General features: G+C 45.6%; 2 protein-coding genes across 4 annotated transcripts in view; one reads left to right on the top strand and one right to left on the bottom strand.

Moving 5' to 3' along the window:
- Positions 1–1,940: 1,940 nt before the first annotated feature.
- On the bottom strand, positions 1,941–8,867 carry LOC119371802 (ubiquitin-conjugating enzyme E2 W). 2 transcript variants are annotated; one of them, XM_037642257.2, is made up of 7 exons: positions 8,849–8,867; positions 8,584–8,686; positions 8,108–8,199; positions 7,444–7,546; positions 4,477–4,632; positions 3,813–3,888; positions 1,941–2,565 (listed from the first exon to the last, which is right to left on the bottom strand). In XM_037642257.2, the coding sequence occupies exons 2-7, from the start codon at positions 8,596–8,598 to the stop codon at positions 2,552–2,554; spliced, it is 456 nt and encodes a 151-aa protein (XP_037498185.1). In that variant the 5' UTR covers positions 8,599–8,686; positions 8,849–8,867; the 3' UTR covers positions 1,941–2,551. The 2 variants fall into 2 exon arrangements, with proteins under 2 accessions (XP_037498185.1, XP_037498184.1); XM_037642256.2 differs by lacking the exon at positions 8,849–8,867 and adding an exon at positions 8,309–8,388 and having other exon boundaries at positions 8,584–8,789.
- An 802-nt stretch (positions 8,868–9,669) lies between these two features.
- Positions 9,670–25,278, top strand: part of LOC119371800 (protein 4.1 homolog) — a 72,179-nt gene continuing 56,570 nt past the window's right edge. For both annotated transcript variants that reach the window (XM_037642253.2, XM_037642252.2), the window contains exons 1-7: positions 9,670–9,881; positions 16,441–16,609; positions 17,439–17,543; positions 18,029–18,071; positions 18,203–18,278; positions 18,977–19,021; positions 19,865–20,038. In XM_037642253.2, coding sequence (XP_037498181.1) covers positions 16,457–16,609; positions 17,439–17,543; positions 18,029–18,071; positions 18,203–18,278; positions 18,977–19,021; positions 19,865–20,038 — 596 coding nt within the window. In that variant the 5' untranslated portion in view covers positions 9,670–9,881; positions 16,441–16,456. The remainder of the gene's footprint in view (positions 9,882–16,440; positions 16,610–17,438; positions 17,544–18,028; positions 18,072–18,202; positions 18,279–18,976; positions 19,022–19,864; positions 20,039–25,278) is intronic.

Raw genomic sequence — 25,278 nt, 5'->3', positions numbered from 1 at the left:
AATACCTTGTGTAGAGGTGCCCTTTGACAGTGCATCCTAATACAAACCTGTCTGAATATAGCAAAAATCTGTGCATGTTTCGCATCGCTTCTGCAACACTAATGAAGCATAATTATCCAGCAACAGGATGGTGGTGCCGTCTGTCAGTGTGAAGGCAAAATGGGGTAGTAGCTCTTGGGGAGACGGAGCCACTGTGTTGTTGCTGTAGAACTGTGTGCCTTTGGTTAGCATCACGGCGAGCTGATCTCTGTAATGCGCCATAACAGTCGGACCACTAAAAAAATTTGTATGTGCAGACGCAGGCACAAGTGAAAGCAAGTGGACCACACAGAGCTCGTCAACCAAGCTTGGTGTTGTCCTTTAAAATGCAAAACATTTCTTAGCTAGGTGAAGGAAAGTGCTCTGAAATGACAACCACAAAAGACTCATTCGGAAAGTACGCAACCACTCCCACCTAAACCAGCGCTGGTACCAACTACTGCAGAAGGTATTGCAGCACCCCTCCGAGACTACCACCTAGCCAAAAGAAACAATTTCGTGTTCTTATCTCTCAGGAATATGCTTGGGGATCCTTTGCAACTATATTACTTCTGCCCACATCTACGCAAATAACATTTTTACTATGAGTCCCTCCCAACAAGCTCAACTTTCAGTTGCTGCAAGCAGCACAGTTCTTTATGGCAAGTGACGCATAGCACTAAGTGTGCCTTTCACAGCACTCACTAATTTTCCGTTTCTGTTGTTGCTGCAAAACATATAACAATGAATTAAAGCTGAACCAGACTGAAAGTTTGTACAGTTAAAACTCGATCTAACAAAGTTATTGGGACGCTTGAATGATTTCTTTAAATAGGGAAGTTCGTGAAATCAAGATGCGGATTTTTTTTGGCTCTTCGAAATCTAAAATTGTAACGTTGCGGCAACCAAAAGCTACCAGGCCATTGTCCTTGCCATCATTCTACTCCCGCACTAGCGAAAAATACGCGAAGGCGGCCCTGACATGGAGCCTCCCATGTCACCTGAACTTGGAGAGCACCATGTGTGGGCGATGCAGTCCAGAAAGACGGTTACGCGAAGCAATGACGGGTGAACGATATACGGAGACACGGAGAACCAATGAAGTGATTGTGCAAATCAAAGTTGTAAGACGACGATTAGTGCCATGAAATTGCGAAACCAACCACTGCCGCCCGCAGCACCATCTGATAGGTAAGAGTGCTACAGAGTGCAGAGTCCATTTCTCCATGCATGGCCGTGGTGTGCAGCCTCTTCAAACTAAAACTAGGGCCGTGAGTAGAGGGCCTAGAAGTTTTAATGCGATAGCGTTAGAGCACACGCTCAAAGGAAAACCCATCTCTGTAAAATTCAAAAGAAATCACCGCTTTTGTTATTGGGCATTTCTAGAAAAACTTCGTTAAGTCAGGTTTGGTGGCCAAGCCAGTTCGTTAATTTGGGTTGACAATAACAGTGAGCCCTATGGGTATTATCGAAATTTCTTCGTTAGAACGGGATCTCCGTAAAATCGGGTTTCGTTAGATCGAGTTTTAACTGTATATCTGTACATTACATTAATGAATTCTTGTAAAAATGAGCATAATAATTGTTGGGGTTTAACGTCCCAAAACCACGTTATGATTATGAGAAACGCCGTAGTAGAGGGCTCCGGAAATTTCGACCACCTGGGGTTCTTTAACGTACACCTAAATCTAAGTACACGGGCCTCGAGCATTTTTGACTCCATCGAAAATGTGGCTGGCGCGGCCGGGATTGTAAAAATGAGCAGCTTAGTGGGAAATGCCATCACTGAACTTTAGAAGTGACACTGCCATCCTTCGCTCCAACAGATGTGGCAGTCGTGATATCCGACAGAAAGCGTCAGCATCGCCAAACGCGATAAGCAATGTATTTTGTTTTCTTTGCAGGCAATAAGAAGGCTGACGTAAAATTGGCATGGTCTTTATTCCTAGACGCCATACATAGCACAACAACGTTTAAAAGGGGAAGAAAAACACACTTGTCCTCAACTGGCGGCACTACTAAAACTTCTCCTTCCAACGGGCTTTCTTTTTTAACATTTTTTTTTTCTCTTATCTGCACAGGCTTCGTTCATTCACTGTTGGCGGTCACGTCGGCTGCCCGGGGCCATCCGCCCAGTGAAGTCGTCCTTAGTCTCGGCAAGTCACTAGTAGACGGTCCTAAGATTGCAGGGAACATAATTTAAAAAAATGAAACTACAGTTTTATTTGTCCAGTGCTGTAGCAGCTGGTATGGCCCAGCCGAGGGTGCCCCGGGGCCCGCCCCAAGCGAGGCAGCACATGGAAGCAGCCATTGTCGAAGCCCTGCCGCCACCCGTTGTCACCCGTTGCAGGCGGAGAGAGGCTAGGCTTTCCTTTTTTTTTTGGTTCCCGACAGAGCCTGCTTCTGCCGAGCCGGGAGGGGACGTACTGGACGAGTGAATTTATTCCACTGGCAGATGGCAGCACCGACCGAGCAATCGGGGCAGCGTGACTAGAGGAAGTGGCGGAGGTGAGATAGGAGGCGCACCCTGGCATCAGACCGAGTCGTCTGTGGCGCAGCAGAGGGGTAAAAAAAGAGAGAACGCTAATGTTAGCAGCGCGCTCAGTTTTGCCGCAAAAGCGAAGCAATGAATGTGATAGCAACAAATTGGGATCTTATACAAAGTAAGTTTAGCACCTCTTTTCGATCCAACCTTGCGTAACTCTACAGAATGCGGGTTCAAGCAAATGCAGCTGCTCCAGAAAGCGGAGTGGTTTTTGTCCTGTCTGTTGTCTCAACGCGAAGTAAGCAGTGAGAGCAGAGCACGCATACGAGCCATCTACTGACTTCTGTCAAGATCCAGCCAGCTTTCATGACCGTGCCCTTGTGATCAAAGTTCGCAGTTGCTGCTTGAGTGATACAGTCATCTAGTGTGGCAATGCCCTTACAGATAAGCATTGGAAAGGCGCGAAGGTGTGACTGCAACTTATGTATGGGCCATACGACATCGACGACAATGCCATCTAAGCTATCCGATTGGCAGTGTGCATGGTGTAGCGATGTTGGCTCAGTTCTAACGTGCTGCACGCTTTTAATAGGTGACAACCTAAATGCGCCACACTGCCTTTCACTGCTGCCTCCTTGTGCGCCACAGTAATGTGATGTGCACGTTGCTTGCAGAAGCAAAAGCAATTCACCATCACCACGGTGGCCTGGCAAAATTACTCGCTGCACCCTGGCGTAATAAGGAGTGGAGCGGGTACTGAAAAAAAAAAACCCCACAGCAAACGTGCACACACGGTACAGTGAGCGCCTCAGTAGTGATCAAGTGACCTTAGTAGGTGATATGCTGCACACAACTGGCTAGAGATAATCGGCTTTACGCAGCAAGTACCACGTTTTAATGAAACAGTAGCAGATCGCGGTACGTCACACACACGTATCAAGAACAGTTGGATAAGTCGTCCATCCACTCTGCTGCCATGTTAGCTGCTGTGTGCAGTGTGTATTCCCTCTCATAGTTGTGAAATGCTCCTTGGTGTTTCCACCGCATGCTGTTTGTTGCACGGTCATGCGGGAGAGTCTGAAATTTTTCTTGCACTTTAGTGAAAAGGAAAGCCTTGTACCAGCTACTTTAAGCAACATTTACGGCAGCATTGAACTTATTTCTTCACTGGCAGCAGTGGCCTACGTCAGGCGATACAAATTTGTACTTCGCAGTCATACTACTGTTTGGTGCGTAGTTATGCCGAGTTTTCAGCATTAACAAGGTTTTACTGTATACTACAGGCGTAAATGAGTGGCAGCAAGCTCACCATGGTACCACCACTTGGTCTTCTTGGGGTTCTTGTTGCATGTCTTTACATAGAGCGAGTTGTCGGGTGGTCGCTTCTGCAAGGAACAAAATAGCAAAATTATTGAAAATTTTAATTGTGGGGCTTCACATGCCAATACTATGATATAATTATGTGACATACGACAGTGGACGACTCGGAATTAAATTTAACTGCCTGCGGTTCTTAACGTGCACCTAATCTAAGTACATGGGATTCTTTTTTTTTTTTTTCATACCCCTCTCATCAAAATGTGGCCGCTGTGGCCGAGAACTCAACTCGCACCCTCATAAACATTACGCTGAACAGCTGAACGGAACGTTCAGACACACCAAATCTGTCGTCGAATTGATAACTGTTGGGGTTTCACATCCCGAAACCACAATATGACTGAGATGCCGAAGTGGAAGGCTCCGGAAGTTTCGACCATCTGGGGTTCTTTAACATGCACCTAAATTTAAGCACATGGGCCTCTAGTATTCTGCCACCATGGAAATGCAGCTGCTGAGGCCGGGATACGATCCCGCGACCTTCGTCTCAGCAGTCGGGCACCATAACTACTATGCCACCGCGGCGGATTGTCTCTATCTAACGCCCCATCAAAACACATTCCGTTTCCTTTCACCGACCCAAAGCGTGCGCGCACCTTCTCCTTGCAGCTGGAGAGCATGGAGATGATGCTGAGGCAGACGGACTGCACGGACAGGGCGGGCGACCAGTCGTCCGTCAAGATGGACAAGCAGATGTGGCCATTGCTGTACACGTGAGGGTGCACCGGAATGTTGGGCCCCAGGAAGGTCACCTGCGGCAGCAACGAAAAAAAGAAAGATTGAAGCAGTGCGCATAGTGCCGAGATATACGGTTCAACCTCGATATAATGAATGATCACCTATAACAAAGTGAACCGAGAATAGTCCTGCCATCAATGCAATGTTATGTTACGAACAATGTTATAACGAATTTCTGGATTTTCTGGAACAAAGCAATTTCCCTTTCGCACACGGCTTCGTCACAATGATGTTGGCAGTGGGTTCAACACGCATCCTTCCAGACTTCTCAACTCTTTCCGTATGCCACACTGTGCAGCACACTCAAGAAATGAAGAAGACAGTAGTGCAAGCAAACAAAAGAGCATTTGTTGTACCTTTTGGGCATAATTACACACTGAATGGAATATAGAAATGAGCAGGTGACATTCACCCCTACCAGAAGCCCGTGCCCATGTTGTTCGCAGGTGAAGTCTTGCAAATGGAGGCGTATTTGAGTGAATGGGAAGGTGTCCTTTCAATGTGCAAACCGACAGCACATGCTATCGACCGCAAGTCAAAGAGTACAAATTGGGTTTCTCGCACGTCCAAGTTTGCGTTTCCCAAGATGATGACAGCTTTCGAACAGCAACGCTGCCTCTCATATTACTGTACGGTCGTGTGGTATTCGCCAAACTGGAAAAACAGGATTCCAGGAAACTCGCGAGACAAGCAGGAAAAATCATCAGGGGAACAAGAAATAGTCTGACATTCCCAGAAATGCTATGTTTAGGCAAAAAAAAAGTGACAGAAAATGCTACTAATTGAAAGAATTGTTACAGGGACTAGACGCAGAGCTCATGTAATTATTTTCGTTCCTCTCTCTGTTCTATCTGCTTGGAATAACAATGCGAGCTGCTGTAGGTGCAGTGCCATTTTGCAACTTCAATCTTTTTGCAAACTCAAGCGAGTGATAAAGGTGGTCATGATTCTGTGTGACCGTAACAATGATAGAGTGGGAAGAATAAGGCTATTTTATGTGTGTGTGACAATGGTTACAGCAGAAGAAGGCAACAGCACGTGAAAATTTCTGTACATGCAGCATTGTCTCTTTGCGTAGAGAAGGGTAAACGCCATAGATCAAATCCGTGACATAAATTGTTTGACCTTTACTGACAGCAAAAAACTGACATCTGTCGACAATAAATCTAGAGCAAAATAAGGCACAATTAGTCATATATATTCATCAAAGAAAGATTCACACATCAAAGAAAAGAGAAATTAGCTAACGTCACATAATAATTTATATATAGCTGCCTCGTGGCCAGGAGCCCATTTCTCTGTGTTCACATTCACAATTCATATGTTTTTAAGCAAGCATATTAAAAAGAATTATGACCTTTGCTTTGAAAGCTGATACTATATCGCAATCATTTTATGGTGTATGCATAGTGCTCATAGATGTCAATGTTAAATATTTAAATTCTTAATGTTGATGTGTTGACGCACCATCAAGCTTGTGCGCGTTTGTCTTTTTTAATGTTCCCTGCTATGGTTACTATGGGACATGCTATATGACAGGCATGGTGTTGAGACTGCAATGTAATGGGCACACAGTGTTGAAATAAGCAAAGCAATGCAATATCACTTATGAATACTCTCTTAGACTGTATAAAAGGGTGTATTTGGGGAGTCTTTCTGTCCTACAACTACACTCTCAGAAAAAATAGGATATTTGAGGAGTATTTCTGCCACACAACAATGATCGTTGTCCACCTCGCATACTTTCCTCGCGTTATCACTTCCCGGTCACAAATGATGCGCGCGTTATCAGCGTGACATAGCATTCTTGATAGGAAAGTGACGAGAGCCGAGTTTTCAAGAAAGGAAACACGAGCAAGCCTGATGACGATTATTGTTGTGTGGCAGAAATACTCCCCAAATACTCGATTTTTTCTTAGAGTGTATTATTGTCATCTGTACTGTGTTGCCTTCCTTGTGTTATCACCTCACACACTGCACTAGCATCAGCGTGCAAAGCATCCTTGATAGGAAATTGCCAAGCACAGAGTTTTCCAAGAAAGCATACTCAAGCGAGCCAGATGACTGTTATTGTTATGGGACAAAAAAAAAAAAAGACACCCCAAAGGGTGTTATTTGTACACCGTTTGGGGTGCAACTTTGTGACAACCATAGTCAATCCATAGTGTTGCTTCTTAGTCCTCTTTGCGTTTTCCTGTCACTAACGCTTCGTGCATTTAAGCAAACCCGAACATTCTAGACATGAAACTATGGGGTGTGCCATGGGAAAGAAATATTGATGGCGATTGTTCACTGTAACATATTTTTACACAGTTCGTGGGCCCAAACCATCCTTAAACAATAATCATTAGCGCGTGCTTTCAACTTTCACGCGAGAGACCCTAAGTGACGTTTATGCGCCCATGCCATTCGTGACCTGAAAGAGTGCGAGTGCAGCGTTATAGAAAAGAAACGCACGCAACATGACCATTCATTGTCTCACATGCATTTCTTTGCTTTTGTGTTTGTGCTTTCTTTTACATTTGTTCACAAATTCATCTTCATAATGCTGCACATAATAAAGTCAAGCATTCAAATGAACAAACTTGAAACACTAAGTGCTTGAACAAAACGCCAAGCGGGTCTGCAGATGAAAGGTCTAGGTTGTAAACCTTTGTACCTCTCAGCGTCAGCCAAGCACCAGATTATAAAGTTTTCATCAAAGAGACTGCTCCTGAGTTAAATTCTTAAATGGAAGGGTTGGATTTGCATTCTGAAAAATCTGCACACGCTTAATCACTTTGCACTATCGCCTAACTAGCCGGTATTCGAGATCAAGCGCATACCTCTGGAGAGTCGAACGGATATTTGGAGCTAAACTTGAATAGCAGCTGGAACTTCTCTCCTTCGTAGAGCGTGCCTTTGGCACCTTCCATGTCGACGATCCACCTGCGACACATGAATCGACAGAAATGTAGCGTAGCATTCAAAGCGAAACTAAAGAGCAGCAACCACTGCACCTAATCTAAACAGTCACACATAACTGCTCCCTTTCGAAAGACACTTGAGATACTATCCCAGTTAGAGGCTTGCAGTACTGAATTGTATGCAACACACCTACCTGTGTTGAAACCTAGATGTTCAAAAGAAACGTATACGAATTGAACACTAAGCCTTAGAGCATATATCCCAAACTAACGGAAAATTTGCGTGGTCAAGCGGGACAGCAAACGATGCGCGAGATAGGCGCGCGTGCTTTTTTATCTCGACCGTTGCTGCATGCCAGTAGAGATACGGCAGACGTGACAAAGACTACAGACAAACGAAACGAAAGCCCCGAGCGTCGTGTGACACAGGGGGAAACAAAAACTTTTCACGAGATCGCGTGCGCGAAACACGATCGCGCGGATGTTACCACCGGAAACCACTAGCGTGCGGTATTGCTTTTCGGAGCCTCGGCAGGAGACTGACGTAGTACAAGAACGCTAGAGAAGTGGGGGAGGCACTTACTGCGTTAGGTTGGATCCAACGTTGTCCATGTCTACGTTCACACCCGGCGGCGGCTCTTTCTGCATCGAGAGGAGCTCCTTCTGAAGCCTCTTCTGCGAAAATAATAAAAAAAAAAGAGTAGAGGATCTTTGAGTTGCGGTTTCCCTCGTTGCGAAAGCTCGGCGGCACAAAAAAGGAAATGGGGTGTGGGGAAGCACCTACTAGGAACAGACTCCCCGCACTGGACGTCGAAGGAGCGTCCATTAGATACTTGCATGCATTTGATCCGAGAAGCGCCATTTCTGGGGGGACCCCATGGAAAAATGCAGAGAACACACGTTGGGGCCACCCGTAACAACAAAAACAGCAGCGACCGCGGACGCCGCTGCGTCAAAATGAAACGGCGAAGGCGTCACATCGCGATAACACGCTAGGCGATGTGTTTTCGGATAGCGGCAGTCTGTAACGGAGCGACATAGCGCTTCGAAGAAACTAACCTGCATTGACGCCATGGCGTTTGTGGTCGATTTGGCCTTTTCACTTGGACGGTGAATCGCGTAGCCTAGGCATGGCTACGAGTCCCATTCACACCGGCCGCTCCTGCGGCGAGGAGAAAACATCCAGGAATGCACGGTTCGGACCACTTTGTCACGGGTGAATCGCGAAAAAAACAACACTGAAAATACTGCAACGAGACGAGCGAACCCACGTATGAGTTGTATTCAGTGCTAGACAGTGTGTCAATCAGCTGTGAGCGCTTACCGTGTATCGAGAAGACAGCTGGCGCCACCTCTGCAGTTCAATATGTCCACGCGCTTTTGATTGGCTTCGACGACAACTTGAGCTTGAGCAACTTGAGGTCCATTGGGCAATCTTCCGCATGCCTTTACCTGTTACATGTTACTCATTTAATCGGTTTTGCTGTTTGTTGCTACCCGCTGTCGCTACGGCTGCAGAAGTCGAAGTTCATCGCGTTATTGATACACTGTTCGTTTTCAATGGTCATTTCACGAAGAGCTACTGCTGCTCTTCGTGAGAGCGTACAGTCCTTGAGGCACCTTTTATCTTGTTTTCACGTGTTTTTTGCATGTTTCATATCCATAGATTCTGATGCTTAAAGTGTGTTTCTGTAACTGATTAAGATTGCAAATTTCAGTTCTAAATTTTAATGCCGGCCTACTGCGTGTCTCCACATGACATATGTTAAGTGGGCACACCAAGTAGCCGAAGATCTCGCTTTTTCGACAGGTCCTGAGAATGCATATGCATTATCATGTACGCAAAATGTTCCTGCAACATTCTTACATGGGAACATTTCAGCCAAGGTTCAAACCTTGACATTATTGACATCATAATTCACGCAGAAACGAAAGGTGGTTGAAATAACTCGTGAGCGACCACATCCGACCTTGTCTTGTGCGAACAGGCACAAATGTTCTCTGGTACGGATGTACCAAGCGTGTAAACGTGCCTTTCAGCTACCCTATGCACCGGAAACAAATTAACCCCCCACAGAGTGATTGTTTCTGATATTCTCGCCGTCCACTGCACAACCTGCATCGAAAGCAGCAACGTCCGCGGCGCAAAAGCACGCTAGGGGCGCTGCCGTCGGTGTTCGGTTCGGCTCTGATGAGCAGGGAGTTGAGGGAGTGTCCGCGATTCTGTGGTGCGGCGGACGGATTTTCCCGAGGATTTGTGTTTTTTAATTGAAGTGCACGAACGGGATAGAATACGAGGGTGCGCCCTCTTACGAAGTGAGCCAAGCCTGCACTGGCCATCAGCAGCTCACCCTCTGGTAAGTACGCGCCTGAATCGGTGCTCACTCCGTTGCACCCATGACAGCGATCCAAAACTTTTCGCCCGGGGAGCGGCACTGAGCGTTTGCACGGAAAAAGAAAGTACGCTATGAGGCTTAGCTTCGCCATGTTGCGATCGGCGACGCCCAAAACGCTTCACTCTGGCCAAATTTCTCGTCTGCGATCGCGTTATTGCCTCATAACATGGTCGATAATTCCTGTCTCCGTCGACTGAGTCCGGAGCGGAGGCCGTTGCCGCAGAGGACAGCGTCCTCTGAGCTGCGGACGCCGTCCGTCACTTATGGCCGGTTCGGAACGAAGATTAGTAAACATTGCGAGCCGATTGCTGTGGGTTTGACAGCGTCCACTTTGACCACTTTCGAACTCCGCACGAATCTCAAAGCTCTCTGGCGTACATCGCGATGTGTTACGCGCTCCGCTACCTGTTAGATCTCGCGCATTCCTCGGAGAGAGCGCGAGCCGGGCTGCGGTATGTGCCACGAATGGGGCGGAGGCACGGACGACCAGTTTTTTTTCGCAACGTGTGTTGTCCGTTGGCGCGTCATCGGCGATTCGAATCAACCCCCTCGCTGGTGGCTAGCGTTCTGGCGTTTGCTACGATCGTTGGCGCATCGAGATCTTGGCGTGGTGACCCAGAGGCGTGGCGCAGCTTTCGCTTGTTTGTCCGTGAGCTGCCCCGAGGCAAAGGACCGTGCCAAGGAAATACAAAAGGGGGTCGAGGGGGCGCGGCCCTTCAATTTGCGCTCATCCCAAGGAAAAGTAGTTGAAGCGGTGTTTATTGCGATGTTTTGATCCGTAGGGTACGGCGTGGCGTCGTTCGTGATACGGCTCTGGCGTCGCAGATAGGATCCCGTCTCGTTATCTAGCTGTGCCACTTGCGCAAAACGCGCGTACATCCGTCGATTATGTTTGTATTGCGCGATGAAGCGTGAAAAACCAATTGTACGCGGCTGTTGTGCGGGCGAGACGCTATTTGAGTCTTGCTGCGCGAAAAGAGTGCAGTGTGTCGGGCAGTGGAAGAAGAAAAAAAAAAATAACGCGCATGACAGTCTGAGGTTTCGGATTTGTCGTTGCGAAGCCAACGCTTGCAAGTTTCGCGCGTTTGTGGCGAAATCGTCGCGACAAGCGCCTGACCTCAAACCCGCGTCTGGTCTTGCGTAGGAAAAAAAAAACAACGAAAAACGACGAATCGTGAAAAAAAAAAGCGGGGAATTACTCAACGTGTGCACACGCAACAGCACATCCTCGACCTCTAGCTTCAGGGAGAGCGACGTTTTGCATGGAAACTTTCACACACCTGGCGAAGGCTGCTCAGACAGTGTTATGCATGCTTCTGCACCTGTGGTCAACCTGTCTGTGACGACGTTGTTGATTTAAATGTGATGGGGATGTATTTATCCTCGCACGAAACTAGCCCTCTTATATTGATGCGATTGAATTTAGCTACCACCGATCACACATTGTCTTCTCGACACATTCTTTGCATATTCATTTCCTTATTCTGTGCGGTAGTGGCGTATTAAAGGACATACGTTGTAGCTAAAAGTGTTCTGCAAGTCCCATGTATCTCTGCTTACAAAAAAAAAAGAGAAAAACTTGATGTTGGACAGGTTTACTGATTTTTGATTACTCGGAGCACATGCACTGATTTCTCTGCATGATGTTTCGTTCCCATGGCCTTGTTCTGCTGCATTTGCGCTTATGTTATCACTTGTATCTATGCTACTTGATAAAAAGGCACTTTCTACAGAAGCAAATCCTAGAAAGTAGCATTTAGAATTGCCTGTTATCATTTTCTAATCTACAGCGGTTGCAGAGTAATGCTATACCTGCCTAAACTTTGACCATTCAGTAAGCAAGCATGGAAATGGCGTTTTTGCACTGTGGTCATAGATAAATATCAGCACACGAAGACAATGTGTACAAAAAGAACATATTGGACATTCATATCTTTGCGTTTCTTTGTCACATAAAACAAAGTGCTGAAAGGAACAATAAAGGCAGTTGAGAAACAGAATCTAGTTATTTATTCTAAGTGGCTGGAATACTAATAGGAAAGCAGGTTATGGAAATACACATTTTAATGGGGCTGGTCAGGGTCGTAACTAAGGGGGGGGATGAGGTGGTTTTGACACCCCCCGAAATTTTTTCGTGCTTTAACTTTTCGGATGACACTAAAATACTTGCACGCCCTCACAACGACCAGCAGTTGCCAAAGTTAGCTGTTCTACACAGAAACACCACCCAAAAAAATTCCTGGGTATGGCCCTGGGGCTGGCTGTTTTTACATTGAGAGAAAAGCTGCAATAAATGGGTCCCACTTTTACAACAAAGCTGTGTATGGCTAGGAAAAACCAAAATTCTCCCATTCTATGCACTCAAAGGCTCCTAGTGCGTGTGTGCCATAGAAATTGGGCAATCCCTACTCGTCGCCACTGGTCCCCTGAAAATAAAGAAATTGTCCGCTGACAAAATATACATACCACAGAAATGTGGCAAGTCCCACCTCTGGGCCACCAAAAATGAAGGAAGAGAATACACGGGTGGCAAACACCAATTAAGGTTTCTGAACAGACGTAACCACTAACTGAAAAAGACTTTAATGGACTGTCGGGATTAAGCCAGTGATAACCAATATGGCTGCACGTTTCAGCTTTGCTGGTTAACCAGCCTGGGCGGTGATTTTTGAATGCTTAACCATTAGGTGCGACTTTTCGCATGCCACGCCGCGAATTGAAAATTTTCAACTCTAGTGTGTTGCCAAATCTGTTGTGAACATCAATTGTAGCAGCTGGTGTTAATAGGTGCCTTGAGCAAAAGGCGAGTCCTTATCGTGATAGTGATCGTTTTGTAGTGTTGCAGGTTTATTTATAAGCTCATTTGTATTGCTGAAGAGAGTATTTTTTTTTTCTTTTTTGGCTTGGTGTCGCAATAAGAACCTCTCAAAGTTTGTGACACTTGCATAATTGCTGGCAGTCGCTTGAAGCAGGAAGACTCAAAGTATAACTGTTCACATAAGGTTGTTTCTCGGCAGGGACACAGCTAGAAACCACTCACCCCAACCTCCCTCTGGCCAGGCCACTTTTTCTCAGCCATGCTCCTTTTTTTTTTCTTTATGCCAATGCTCACCAAAGATGACTAAGTGGACAGCCATTAGTGGTCAGTGGCCATCGTCACCACTCAAACACCATAATTACCAGGCCACTGCAGTGGCTATTCTTGCAGTAAGGGTGCCATTTCGGTACTGTAGAATGGCAATCTATTGACATAGGTTGAATTATTTTTATAATGTTCTTTGGTTTGGAATCCCAACTGCGGCCATCTATCTCGTAGTCTGTGTTTTGCATTGTGAAATTAACGGCCGGACTTAGATTACATTAGTGATAAGGAATGCTGGGAGAGTTCCTGTTATGTTGTTCTCGCTTGATATCACATTCCCCTCCCTTCGCTGGACATTGGCTTCCGTGGCGGGTGAGTGCACTAGGGTGATAAGATTAAAGCCCGTTCAAGTGCCTGCTGTTTGGACGTATATTACGGGAACACACGAGGAATTTCAGATAAGGTCTTTACGGCGAGACCGCCGTAGAAGCATTGGTGTATCTCCGCGACCCGGTGCGCTGTGTCGGTCTGCAGGCAAGTTGATGGCCACTCATAGCGTTCTCAGCCTGTTGAGGAAAGTTTATTGACCTCGCGCTCTTTGAACTGTAGGCACTGTAACGTGTGAAATGGGACGATGTGCTTTGAAATGCATTGGATCGGATTAGGCCGTTAGAATATCAATGCAGGAAATTGGTTTAGTTTCAAGGTGAGGAATTGTAATTTTTTTTATGCTTCTTTTTGTAGGGCTGCATCATCAGGGTTGTAGTGATGAAGTCTGTCTTACCAAAAGAAAAAAAAAATTGCTAAGAAAAATGCTTTGAATGTACTAACCTTTCAGTCAGAATAACTTTACTGCCTAGATGTGTGAAGGTTGACGAGTGGAAATTTAGAAGCACCGGCAACTGATTTAGGCAAGGTGTGGTTCACATCCATGGAATTATAATGTGTTTAATCACAGCACAGCTATGCAGGTGTGCGAATATTCAAAACTTTCGCATAGCGAGTTAAATGCTGTCTGTGAATTGTATAGTCACTTCATAGACACAAATATTTTTCCAACAGCCATTTTTAATGCTTTTAAACGTCAACTGTGTAAAACCAAAGATGAAATTGGAACAAATGTACGATAATTTATATCCATGTGGGTACAGTACAGACAACATAACATTCTAGATAAGCATATCTTACTTGGCATGCAGCAATCACTCAAACTCTGCAAATAGTCCTATGTATCTAAACAAACAGATTATTTGTCCCTAAGGCTCCACTTGTGCTTTTAATGTGCAATGCTCCATAACGCACACTTTAATAATAGCAATTCGCTAGGGTTACGAACACCATGATGAGAACATAGTCTTACGCTTATTGTGCAAATAAATTTTCGGTATTTGAGAACTATTTGCAAAGTATTTGATAACAATCGTATATTCAATCTGCTTCTGGCACCGTTCACATGTACTTTATTTGGGTTGTCTAAAAAAACTACTGTTTGCATGTCCGTGTAAAGCTTTGCTGCTTTGAGAGTCGCTCTGTGTAATACCTCAGATTTTAATGACAGAAATGACTGTAATACTCTAGAATGATCATAAAGGAAGCTGGCTGGGCGTCTTTTAGGGCCTTTACCTGCCCTTCCGAGGTAGTGATGTGAACAGCCAACAGTACAAAATAGGTGTTTTAAAGATGTGCCTTGCCATCTGTAGTCATGTTTCTTAAAGGGACACTAAATTGAAACGATGAATCAATCGACTTAGATCGATAAATTGTACTCTGAGAACCCTAATGTCGTTAATTTCACCATCATATGCCTATTAATAGAGGAGAAAATTAAGGCTAAAGTTTCAGTTTTAAATTTCGTGCCGAAATCTTTGCGCGTGACGTCAAGGATTTCAAATTGTATTTTTCATGTTTTGGTGACATTGGCTCGATGAAACTTCCTGAAACTTGGTATGTTAAGCCTCCGGCTCCCTCAGAAGACAATGTACTTCATTTTTACCGATTACAAATTACGTAGGCCCTAGATGACACCATCAAAATCTATGACGTCATGGCGACTGGTGCGGGAACTGCAAACTGGCGCCACTCACGTGTGAGTGGCGCTCAAAAAGAAAATGTGAGTGGTGACATCGCCACTCACATTTTCTTTTTGCACGTTTTCTCGCTTACCAAACATCTGCTCGCAGCAAGCATGTTTCTTTTGGTATCATGAAAGAGTACTATCATGAGCAAATTGTCTCTTTGGTGACCCTTTAAGGCCATGGCTCAATACAGTGCCCGATGCGAACAACCCCGATATGCTCGCTGCATTTTCGCTCAGTGCACGTTCATGTCAGTGTTTACATCAGGGGTGTTTCTTTCACGAGGGGCATTGCAGTCACGCTGAGTGTTATTTTCACGTTGAGTGTTAGGTTTACGTTGGGCGTTACATTCACATTACGCATTACATTCACCTTAGGCGAAAGAAAATATGAAAGAAAAAAAGAATCGGGAGCCCTTCCCCTGCCGGGAAAATGGTGCAAGCAAAGCTTGGCGTGTGCGTGCCTGACCTACTATTCTTTCTTTCTTTCTTTCTTTCTTTCTTTCTTTCTTTCTTTCACATTGTGCAATGCTCCCTCCTAACTTTTTCCTTCCTTCATGTCGGGAATTGGACCTTCACCCACGTGCTTAGCAGCACAACACTTGCCTCAGGCAACAACGACGGTCATGCCTTCATATTCAGGCAAGAATAAAATGCGGCAATGTGAAATGGCAAGTGACCTCGATAAAAGATCACATTGCCATATTGGAAGTGGCTGATCGCCGACAAGGCCACGATCGAGAGGGCATCAGTTATTTGAAAACGGCGCATACAGATACGGACGCGACCGGTGCACCTTCTACGGCCGCATTTCTGTGCGCTCGCCGTTGACGGGTTTTTCGTTACGACGCCGCAGCCACCGAAATCCATAACTCGTAACAAGAAAAACAAACTTGCAGCTATATCGGCTTGAGTGGTAATTTACCTGGAGAAGGTGAGAAGTGATGCCAGAAACTGCTGTGCATGGACGTGGTGTGGAAGGCTTCTGTTTTCGTCCGAAAAGCGTCTGCATCCACGGGGAGTATGTTTGTTTCTCTCATGAACCTTGTATACAGCCCGAAATACTGCAGAGCTGTGGGTTGTATGTAGAAGTGCATGAGACAATAAGGCGCTGTGCTGTGTTCATCGTGAGGTGATCGGTGCTTGTTGAAGTGTAAACCTTCTTGTGGTGGGGGAGGGGGTTTCTCTTTTTTTTTCTTTTTGGAAAGCCTGCCCTTAGGCATAGTAATTCGCGGTATCAAAAATACACATGCAAACTTGCTTCGTGTATAAAGTCTAACAGCGAACGGTGGACAGGTTTGTGAATTCGGCGGTCGAGGTTGGGTGGTCGGCCAGGCCTGAGTTCGTGCTGTTCTTATCTGCAGACGGGCGGTCTGAGCCATGGCTGAGGAGAAGGAGTCGCCCGAGGAGAACGGTCCTGCGGAGTCGAGCCCGTCGAGCAAGTCTCGACGGTCGGGGATCCTGCGCGCCCGCTCGACAGCTGCCTGCCGCGTACACCTGCTCGACGGCTCAGACTACGAATGCCAGCTAGATGTGAGTGTGGCAATATGAGTTTTATTCGTCCTGTATAGACCTTTTCATTGGAGAGAGGGAGTACCTACTTTACGGACTGTTGTACGGGAGTACAAAGGTTTACGGCACAGGCTTGACGGGGCATTTTTTGGGTGGTCATACATATTTACAACAACCCTGAGGGGATTATGGTGGCACACAAGTAGGCCTCATTGAAAGGGTTTATGTATGTTGGGTGTTTCAGATAAATCATTAAAGAAACCAACTTGAGCATTAGGTTTCCGAGAAAAAAAAGTAAAATTTTGTTGGACATAAGATGTGAGGGGTGCCTCCTTCTGTCAGTGTTAAAATTGGGCTAATTAACAGCTAATTAAGTAGTATTTGATAATGCACTTTCCAATTAATTACCTTACAGCACGTATTGCATTTTACAAATTCTAGCCAGTGTGTTTGCAAGACCTATATGCTTTAAACTGATTTTTATGGCAATACCATTCTGAGACCCTCATTTCTAAAGCCTCGGGTGAAATTTTAGTTACTATGTTTGTGCTGCATTGTATGAAATGAATGTTTCGGTAAAAAGAAACGATAACTAATGCAACATTGCATTTTTGACGCAAGCTTTGAGAATCTCTGTGCTGCCCTCAGATTTCATTCAAAGCGCATATGCCTTACAAATTCACTGGCTGCAATTCAGGAATTGCAACGGTTATTTTTTGTTTGTTTCGTTTGATAATTCGTTAATCTCTGTTTGTTACGTCGAGGGAAGACCGCATTGCTGGCTTGATTTGCGAGTGTCATTTTGTAGAACGCAGCGTTAATGTATTTTTTTTTTGTCATTGCTGCACAGCGCAAAGCCCGTGGAGAACAACTCTTCGATCGCGTGTGCGAGTACCTCAACTTGCTCGAGCGAGACTATTTTGGCCTCACCTACAGAGACCATGAGAACACGAGGGTGAGTTATTCAGCACTTTCTGTAGTTTTTTCTCTAGTTCTTTGTCCGGATAAGCCACAAAAGAACTGTGAAATTTTTTTTTATTTCTTTAATCGTTACAATCTTTGGTCATTCGGGTAAGCACCATGCACTGCAGTTAACGCTTTCCAGTGTAAGCTTTGGGTGATTTCATCCTGTCCAGAATTTTTTAAATTTGTTTTGTTACCAAGTGAGGTGTTGAATACTTGCTGCTACTACTAGCCAAAGAGCCACTACTAGCCATACCTACTACAAAATACTGCTGGGCTGCTGCTGTTTCCACGAGCAACAGACTGCAAAATTTGCATAATTTATTGCTCTGAGCGCCTGTAATTCTATTGGTATTAGTCATAGCTGTTGATTTTGTGTTTGCCATGTGTTTTACTAAATGAGCCCTACAACGTTGCGTTTGCTTTTTGCTCTGCACTAGAGGCATGGCCTTTCATTTCTTTTATTGCTCCATGCAGAACTGGATCAACTTGGAAAAGAGTCTCTCAAAGCAGATGAAACGTAAGTCAAATGGTTTGTTACGTCCTTTTTACCGCTTAATTTTGCAGCATGCTAATTGACTAGAAATTGGTAATCGGGAGTAATCGGTAATTCTTGTAGCTTGCTTAAATTGAGCATCTCTATCCACGCAGGTCGGCCCTGGGAGATGTCTTTCGAGGTCAAGTTCTACCCTCCCGACCCGTCGCAACTCCAAGAGGACATTACGAGGTGGGCCAAGCTGTTTGAGCAGATTATTTCAGTGTTGCTGAGGGTTCACTCTTAATCCCCAGTTTTGCCACCATGTTAATCGGGCTCTTGCCGCTGCGCTAAGAGCCCAGTTAATGACGCTGACGCCTCTGCTTGCAAATTATTACTGATACCTCTGCTTACAAAGGCCAATAGTGTACATGTGTGGAAAATGTTTAAAAAATATTAACTTCACACTTGGTTTTCATTATTTCAATTCGCTTCATAGTTTGAAACTTGATATTTACACACCCTTAGTCTTGCGCTATCACCGTGTATGGATAGGTGCTTATAACAAATACATGCTTGTAACAAATTTCTGCCACCATAAAGCGGAAATTATTGTGTCAGGTGCGAGTTAGTGCTGTTCATTTGCGTTAGACACTAAAAGCTAAGCAATCTTAAGTGCGGATTATTCTTTAAAAACTCAGTTTTCAATGCATGACATACACATCTAGTGGAACATTGTCCGCATTGAAAAGTCAATGACCGCGTTCAAAAGGCTTTGAATGCATCTAGCTTGAAAGTCAGAATGGGTTATTTGATCAACTAGCATCTTGCTCATATTCAAGACAGCAATATATGTATTTGTGCATTGCCAGTTAATAAGTGTTCAACATCCAATTAGCCGCTCGAGCTGACAACTGACTACAATGACATTGTTATCTGGCCACTTGCAGGTACCAGCTCTGCCTACAGATACGAGATGACATCCTGTCCGGAAAGTGAGTATAACATCTGTCATCGTTATTTTTTGAAGGGCGTATTACCTCAGGGGCCCAGCTTGTTGACCAGTGTTTCATGCTGCGTGGTCATGCTCAAAATTAAGTGGTCAATACAGGCCTAAAACAGAGCTAGCAATGCTCAAAACCGGGTTCAAATAAATGAACAAGGTCTAAAATAATATATTCAACAGGAATAACTGAGACATAATTGCAGTAATTAACTTGAAATCGTTAAAAACGCTTTGGAAACATGCAGCTGCATGTTTGCCACCGCTCGCCAAGTGCGCGATTGCACCTCCCACCAGCGCTTCTTCGGCGCCTGTAGTGTAGTGCGGCTTTTTTGTGATGTGAATACAGTGTTTGTAGCTACAGTAGAATACAGTATTTGTGGATACAGTAGATGTCGCGTAGCTGTGACAGTGAAGAAGGCTGCAGTAAGACTTGTAAATACGGAGCTCTCTATTGGGCAAACGTGCCCAGAAAATGAAAATTCAAAGTATACGCAATGTAAGGCAGCACGCTGATAGCGGCAAGCACAGTCGTCGGCCATTGGTACGTCGGTGGAACGCATAGTCTTTTATACAGGAATGGTGGAAAATTCCAGCGTTATCGCAGGGGCTCGCATGAGCTGCAGAATAATCTCAGCTACTTGTGTCATGCAGGCGGTGTTATCAGAATAGTCTAAAACAAAATTGAGAAGTTTCCGAAACGTTGCAGCGCAGAGCAGTGGTAAGTTTTTTGTGGTTGAAATCCCAGTCACATCAGAATGAAGAACTAAGCATGGTTGGCAATATGTAAGTGTCTCGTGGACTCGTTAATGTGGCATGGCCGTAATTATTTCAGGCTCCCGTGCTCGTTCGTGACACATGCACTACTGGGCTCGTATCTGGTGCAAGCTGAGCTGGGGGACTTTGACCCGGACGACCACGGCCGCAACTACCTATCCGAGTTCCGCTTTGCGCCCAACCAGACACCCGAGCTGGAGGACAAGGTCATGGAACTCCACAAGCAACACAAGTGAGTGCCGGAGCGGCCGGTGTTTGGCTCTGTTATTGGCGACCACCTGGTGTGCATGGTGGGGCAAGTTGTAGTGTAGGTAGCACAGTTGTGTAATGCAAGTTGTGTACCTATCGCTTTTATCTGATTTTTTTTATTCGCTGTATTCCTTGTGGCAAGTTTTCCCAAGGGTAATCAAGAAGGAAATACAAAGCCAGGTGAGAAGAGTCGTATGAGCTTCTATCTTAAATTATACTTGTTCCTGGCCTCCCAATTGCTGGCTTGAGTGCTTTGGGGGATTGCAAGCATTGGTCACTCTTCACTGTGTAATGAGACTGGACAAGCAACCGGCGAAGGACGCAAAAACTCTTGACATACCGTAAAATCTCTAGCAAGCGCCCCTACCTGAGCAAGCACCCCCCCCCCTTTTTAGGGAGATTTGAAATGTGCGTCAATGATCGAGCAAGCGCCCTCCCTCTGCTCCTGCCATTTTGACTGTTTCATTCACTGTTTTTATCCACCCCATGAGGGCGAATAACAACAGTCAGTGCGTGCATATTCAATAAAGCATTTCATAGAAAAGCATGCGCCTCTTCTGCCGGCATCTTGAATTTTATTCCGTGACCGAGCACGAGCCCCTCCTCCAAATCTTGTCGGATTATCGTTCACCACAGAGGGTGCGCTTGCTGGGGATTTTAAGGTAGTTGACCTTCATAAGTCACTTACTGCCCAATATGGCATTATGTAGGGCCGATGGCTGCGGCTAGAAGTCAGCGGTCTGATGGTGATGGTTGTGGAGATGTGGCATTAACCCTTTGAGTGTCGAATGTTTCTGAGAAAAGCTTTCCCAGATGGTCGAATTACTTTATTGCGGTTTTTTTTTGGATGTACGAAATGTGTAAAGTTGGGAAAAAATTGTGAAAAAAATCAGCAACAGTTTTTAAGTGTCTGCATTACTCAGAACTGCAAAACATTCAATAGTATATCGGAGCGGGCTATTCCTTGAAACATGGGTCTACGCACAGCGCCTTATCGCCGTCTGCACTCACAACAGCATACCTGCCAAACTCTTCCGAATTTTCCGTAAATGTACAAATTTCGACCTCCCTTACGATTTTACGAATGTTACCTGAAATTTTACGAAAAATATATCCTTCCGATAAAAAAAAATTAAAAAGCTTTTAAAAAACAGCGTGGGCCTTCGCAATTGGCTACTGGCGCAATTGCCGTAGCTAGTCGCGGAGGCCGCGGAAACGGCGTTGTGGCACTTTCCGCCGCTAGGGGAGGACAATACGTACTCGTGTTATCATCATCAGGCAGCAGCTTCAACATTTAGCGACTTATGTCGTCTTCCTCGCGGGGTGGCTATCAATCCATACCTCCTTGGCGCATACGGAAAGCACAAGGCGCAAGGCATGTGGCGGTTAGCTTTGTTGGCGGGTCGCGGTGAGGACTACACGTTGTGTCGCTTCTCGTATGACCGGCAGCCGCGGTCCGACGCAGTAGGACTGCTGTGTTCAAGCCGTAGCAGCTTCGCAGTGCAATGTCAGGTTCTAAGCCGCGACAGTACTTCCAGTGTTTCTTGAAATCGTACACGACGGAATTCCATGCTTCGTGCCGTCGAAGAAAGGGGAGAGTTTGGTTTTTGCACCACGTGTGCCTGTGACGTGAACATTTCCCATGGTGGAAAGTCCGACATCAAGGTGCACATCGCATCGAAAAAGCACCAGGGGTACGTGCGAGATGGCCGACAAGCAGCCAAGCCTGGCAAGTTTTGTGCCTGCTGACAGTGACTTCAGTGTTATTCGGGCAGAGTGTCTGTTCACGGCGTTCTTAGTGGAACATAACATTCCGCTGAGTGTCAGCGATCACGCTGGGCCACTTTCTCAGAAAAATGTTTCCCAAGTGTGAAGAAGCGAAACGCTACGCCTGTGGCCAAACAAAGACAACTGCAATTGTTGGAGAAATGGCTGCCACGCCGAGACGCCTTTGATGGATGCCCTCAAACAGCAGGTATTTTCAATCGCTGTGGGATGGTAGCAACAACAGGGACACGCAGCTTTACCCGATTGTGGGGACGTATTTTGTGAAAGAGACTAGTCGAGTGGAAAGCGCCTTCCTTTGCCTCGGGACAATTAAAGGCGAAGCGACTGGGCAGAAGATCGGGCACCTAATTTTGGACGCATTGAGGTCCCGGAATTTACCTGCTCAGAACTTGTTGGCCATGTCCTCGGACAACGCCAATGTCATGGTCGGGAAGAAAAACAGCGTGTCAACGGTGTTGAAAGAGGCTCAACCAGCTTTGATTGGGGTTGGTTGCCCGTGCCATCTGATAAACTTGGCCGCGCAAAAAGGAGCGTCATGTCTTCCCGTAAAGGTTGATGAAGCTTTGATTGACATTTTTTTTTCCCTTGAAAAAAGTTCGAAGCGGAAAGACCGATTCAAAGAGTTTCAGGAAATGCACGACGTCGAGGTGAGGAAGATGTTGAAGCATTCGCCAACACGTTGGCTTTCGTTGGAAAGTGTTTAAAAGACTTCTAGATCAGTGGAAGCCACTTCTAAGTTTTTTTTTGTGTGAAGCGAAGAAGTGTAATAAGCAGAGCTTGTTTTTGGAGTCCTACCGAATTCCAAGGACTTCTCAACAAACCTCCAAGAACTCTGCACCTACCCAAAAGTCTGCTGTAGGCCTTGAAAAAGCACCGACGCCGACGAAGTCCCACTTAAGAGAAAAGTGTTCATCTTGCACCTCAAGCCAAAAATATGAAGCTTCAGACCACAGAATCCGAACCAGCCTCGTCACTCGTGAAGAGCGCCTGTTTTTTTTCTTGTCATCGGAGTTAAGGGGGACATGGGTTGTGGAGACCAAAAAATCATCAAAGAAAAAAGTGTTTTTTAATTATATTATTGACATCTACAGCTATTATTTCGCATGTAAAGCTAAGAGAAGTCTTATAAGATCAGTATTTCATCTGCAGTTTAGATCTGTGCAACGAGTACGAGCTGAACGTTAAATGTTTTTTAGGTCATTATTTAGCTTGTCGGAGTGATATCTCATGATCTAGAACAGCTAGAGCTGTAATTACTTTTTAACATAAAAGCCCAAGCTGTTGTATCACAAAGTGCTGAGAGCAGAATTCTAATTTTCTGCTCATATATTTTTTTAAAATTGATTTGTTTTTCTTTACGGTAGTCATGGTAAAAACATTGAATTTCGATCATCTGCAGAATAACTAGTTATGATCCGATCTGAAACTGTTTGCAGCGTTGCACTTATTGCATATAGTAGTATCTAGCTATCTAATAATATTCACTTTCTGCTGAATGGCTTTTCGCCTATTGTCTCCGGAAACCAATAGAGAGGCAGCTTTGTGTATCTCGTAAACCAGTTTGCTTACAAGAAAAATTATTGTATATTTGAAATCAGCATGAAAACCAAACAAGTCTATTTAATTTCATCAGGTTTGGACATAAGATACAGAAAATATCTCCACACACCATGCCCCCCTTAAGGGGGGACGTGCCTTTCGGAACGAACTTTCTTGTTTCTGGTTAGATCTTGATGAAATTGGCACAAAGACTAAAAATGACCTCATAATGCTTACATAAAAATTTCAAGATGGATATCACGAAAACTTTCTGAGAAACAAATAATTTCATTACTGGACCTCGTGGAGCGGCTGGAGAGTTTAAACAAATGACATAAAAAGTTGATAAACACTGTGTGCAGAGGCAAATGTATGCTGAAGGGGGCTGCGTTTTCAAAATAATTTTTTTGCAACACTAAAATTGTAGTTTCATGTTTTTCTCCACTGATACTTCAATGAGCACATTTGCACTACAAAACAAGAAACCCTACCAAAAATTTTTAAAAGACTAAATTAAAAATAATAAGAACGCAGCCCCCTGAAGCAGAGTCCAAGGAGCATTACAAAAAAACACAGAATCAAAATCTGTCAAGTAGTTGCGAAGGTACCTGCTCCACGAGCTGAGCAACATGCCAAAAAAACAGTATTGAGAAAACGAGGTTCAAAGTTTTGCGTCACGTTTACATGCCTATAGGCACCAGGGTTGTAGTCCTTAGTGTCCTTTGCAGTGCGGTGTCACTTGGACATCTGACCTTTAGCCTGATGAGCTTTCGCAGCCTTTTTTTTTCCGCATGGCATCTTTTTCGGCTGCTCTACGAAGTGCATGGCGTCCAGGTTGGAGACCAAGAGATGCAAAATTGGGTGTAGGCATGGAGGTCTTGTGGTGAATTCCCCTATGTGATACATTCATCACAGACCAAAAATCGCTGAGCGCAGCTGATCCCTTTCCAATCGTTTTTATAGCTTGCATGGCCCGAATATTGACTTCAAATAACTTGCTGTTTTCCATTCGCGGCGACGACCACGCATTTTTCGCGTCCGCGCCGCAAGTAGTGCAGGTGAGCATCATCTTTACCGCCAACCTGTGCTTAGTTCCGTGCTTAGTCCCGGCTCTTTGCACTGCGGGCACAGGGCACTTAAACTGACCATTCAGGTCCGCGCGTTGTACGAGCAAAAACTTATCTTCGTCTTCCGAGTGACATCTCGCGCTCCGTCGCAGACACTGCTCTTAGGGACTCCTGAACAGCCGCGGCGCGTTCGCGAGATGTCTCCGCTGACACGAAACGAGGCTGTAATCGGGCCCGAATCGTGCTACTGGTGGTGCTGGTAGACAGCCTCGCAACCTCGCGCGAAGTACTTGGCTGAGCATCCGCGATGTCTACATCCTTGGCGAAGTGCTTGGCTGAGCATCCGCGATGTCTACATCCTCGCGCGAAATGCTTGGCTGAGCATCCGCGATGTCTACATCCTCGCGCGAAATGCTTGGCTGAGCATCCGCGATGTCTACATCTTCGCGCGAAGTGCTTGGCTGAGCATCCGCGATGTCTACATCCTCGCGCGAAGTGCTAGGCTTAGCATCCGCGATGTCTGCAGCCTGCGCGGAACGACGAACGGATGTTTCCTCCGACGGCACAAAGCACTGTTTCGTCGATACTCGCGGACGATGCTCCGTGCGTGCTTGTGCTCAGCTGCGAGTCCTCGTCGTGCCGCACGCCGTCGTCGCTGCTCGCAGAAGTCGCCGGACTGAATTTCTTTTTCACGATCGGCGGCTTCGGCTTACCAAATCGCTGCGCAGTCTTGCGTTTCTTCTTGAACGATCGCCGGTCCATGATCGCATGCAGGAACCGCGTTGCGCCAAACTGGACAACTTTTTTCTCCTTTCACGAGCGCCGGTCT

The sequence above is a fragment of the Rhipicephalus sanguineus genome, chromosome 10 (assembly GCF_013339695.2).
Source record: "Rhipicephalus sanguineus isolate Rsan-2018 chromosome 10, BIME_Rsan_1.4, whole genome shotgun sequence".
Classification (NCBI taxonomy): domain Eukaryota; kingdom Metazoa; phylum Arthropoda; class Arachnida; order Ixodida; family Ixodidae; genus Rhipicephalus; species Rhipicephalus sanguineus.
This window is presented reverse-complemented; position numbering and strand designations above follow the sequence as displayed.

What these genes read in the sequence shown, in the direction of transcription:
- LOC119371802 (XM_037642256.2), bottom strand. Translation starts at nt 8,386, where the DNA reads ATGGCGCTTCTCGGATCAAATGCATGCAAGTATCTAATGGACGCTCCT. An exon ending in GTGCGGGGAGTCTGTTCCTA is followed by an intron (nt 8,200 to 8,308) that starts GTAGGTGCTTCC and finishes TTATTTTCGCAG; the next exon opens with AAGAGGCTTCAGAAGGAGCT. An exon ending in ATCCGTTCGACTCTCCAGAG is followed by an intron (nt 4,633 to 7,443) that starts GTATGCGCTTGA and finishes TTGCTGCCGCAG; the next exon opens with GTGACCTTCCTGGGGCCCAA.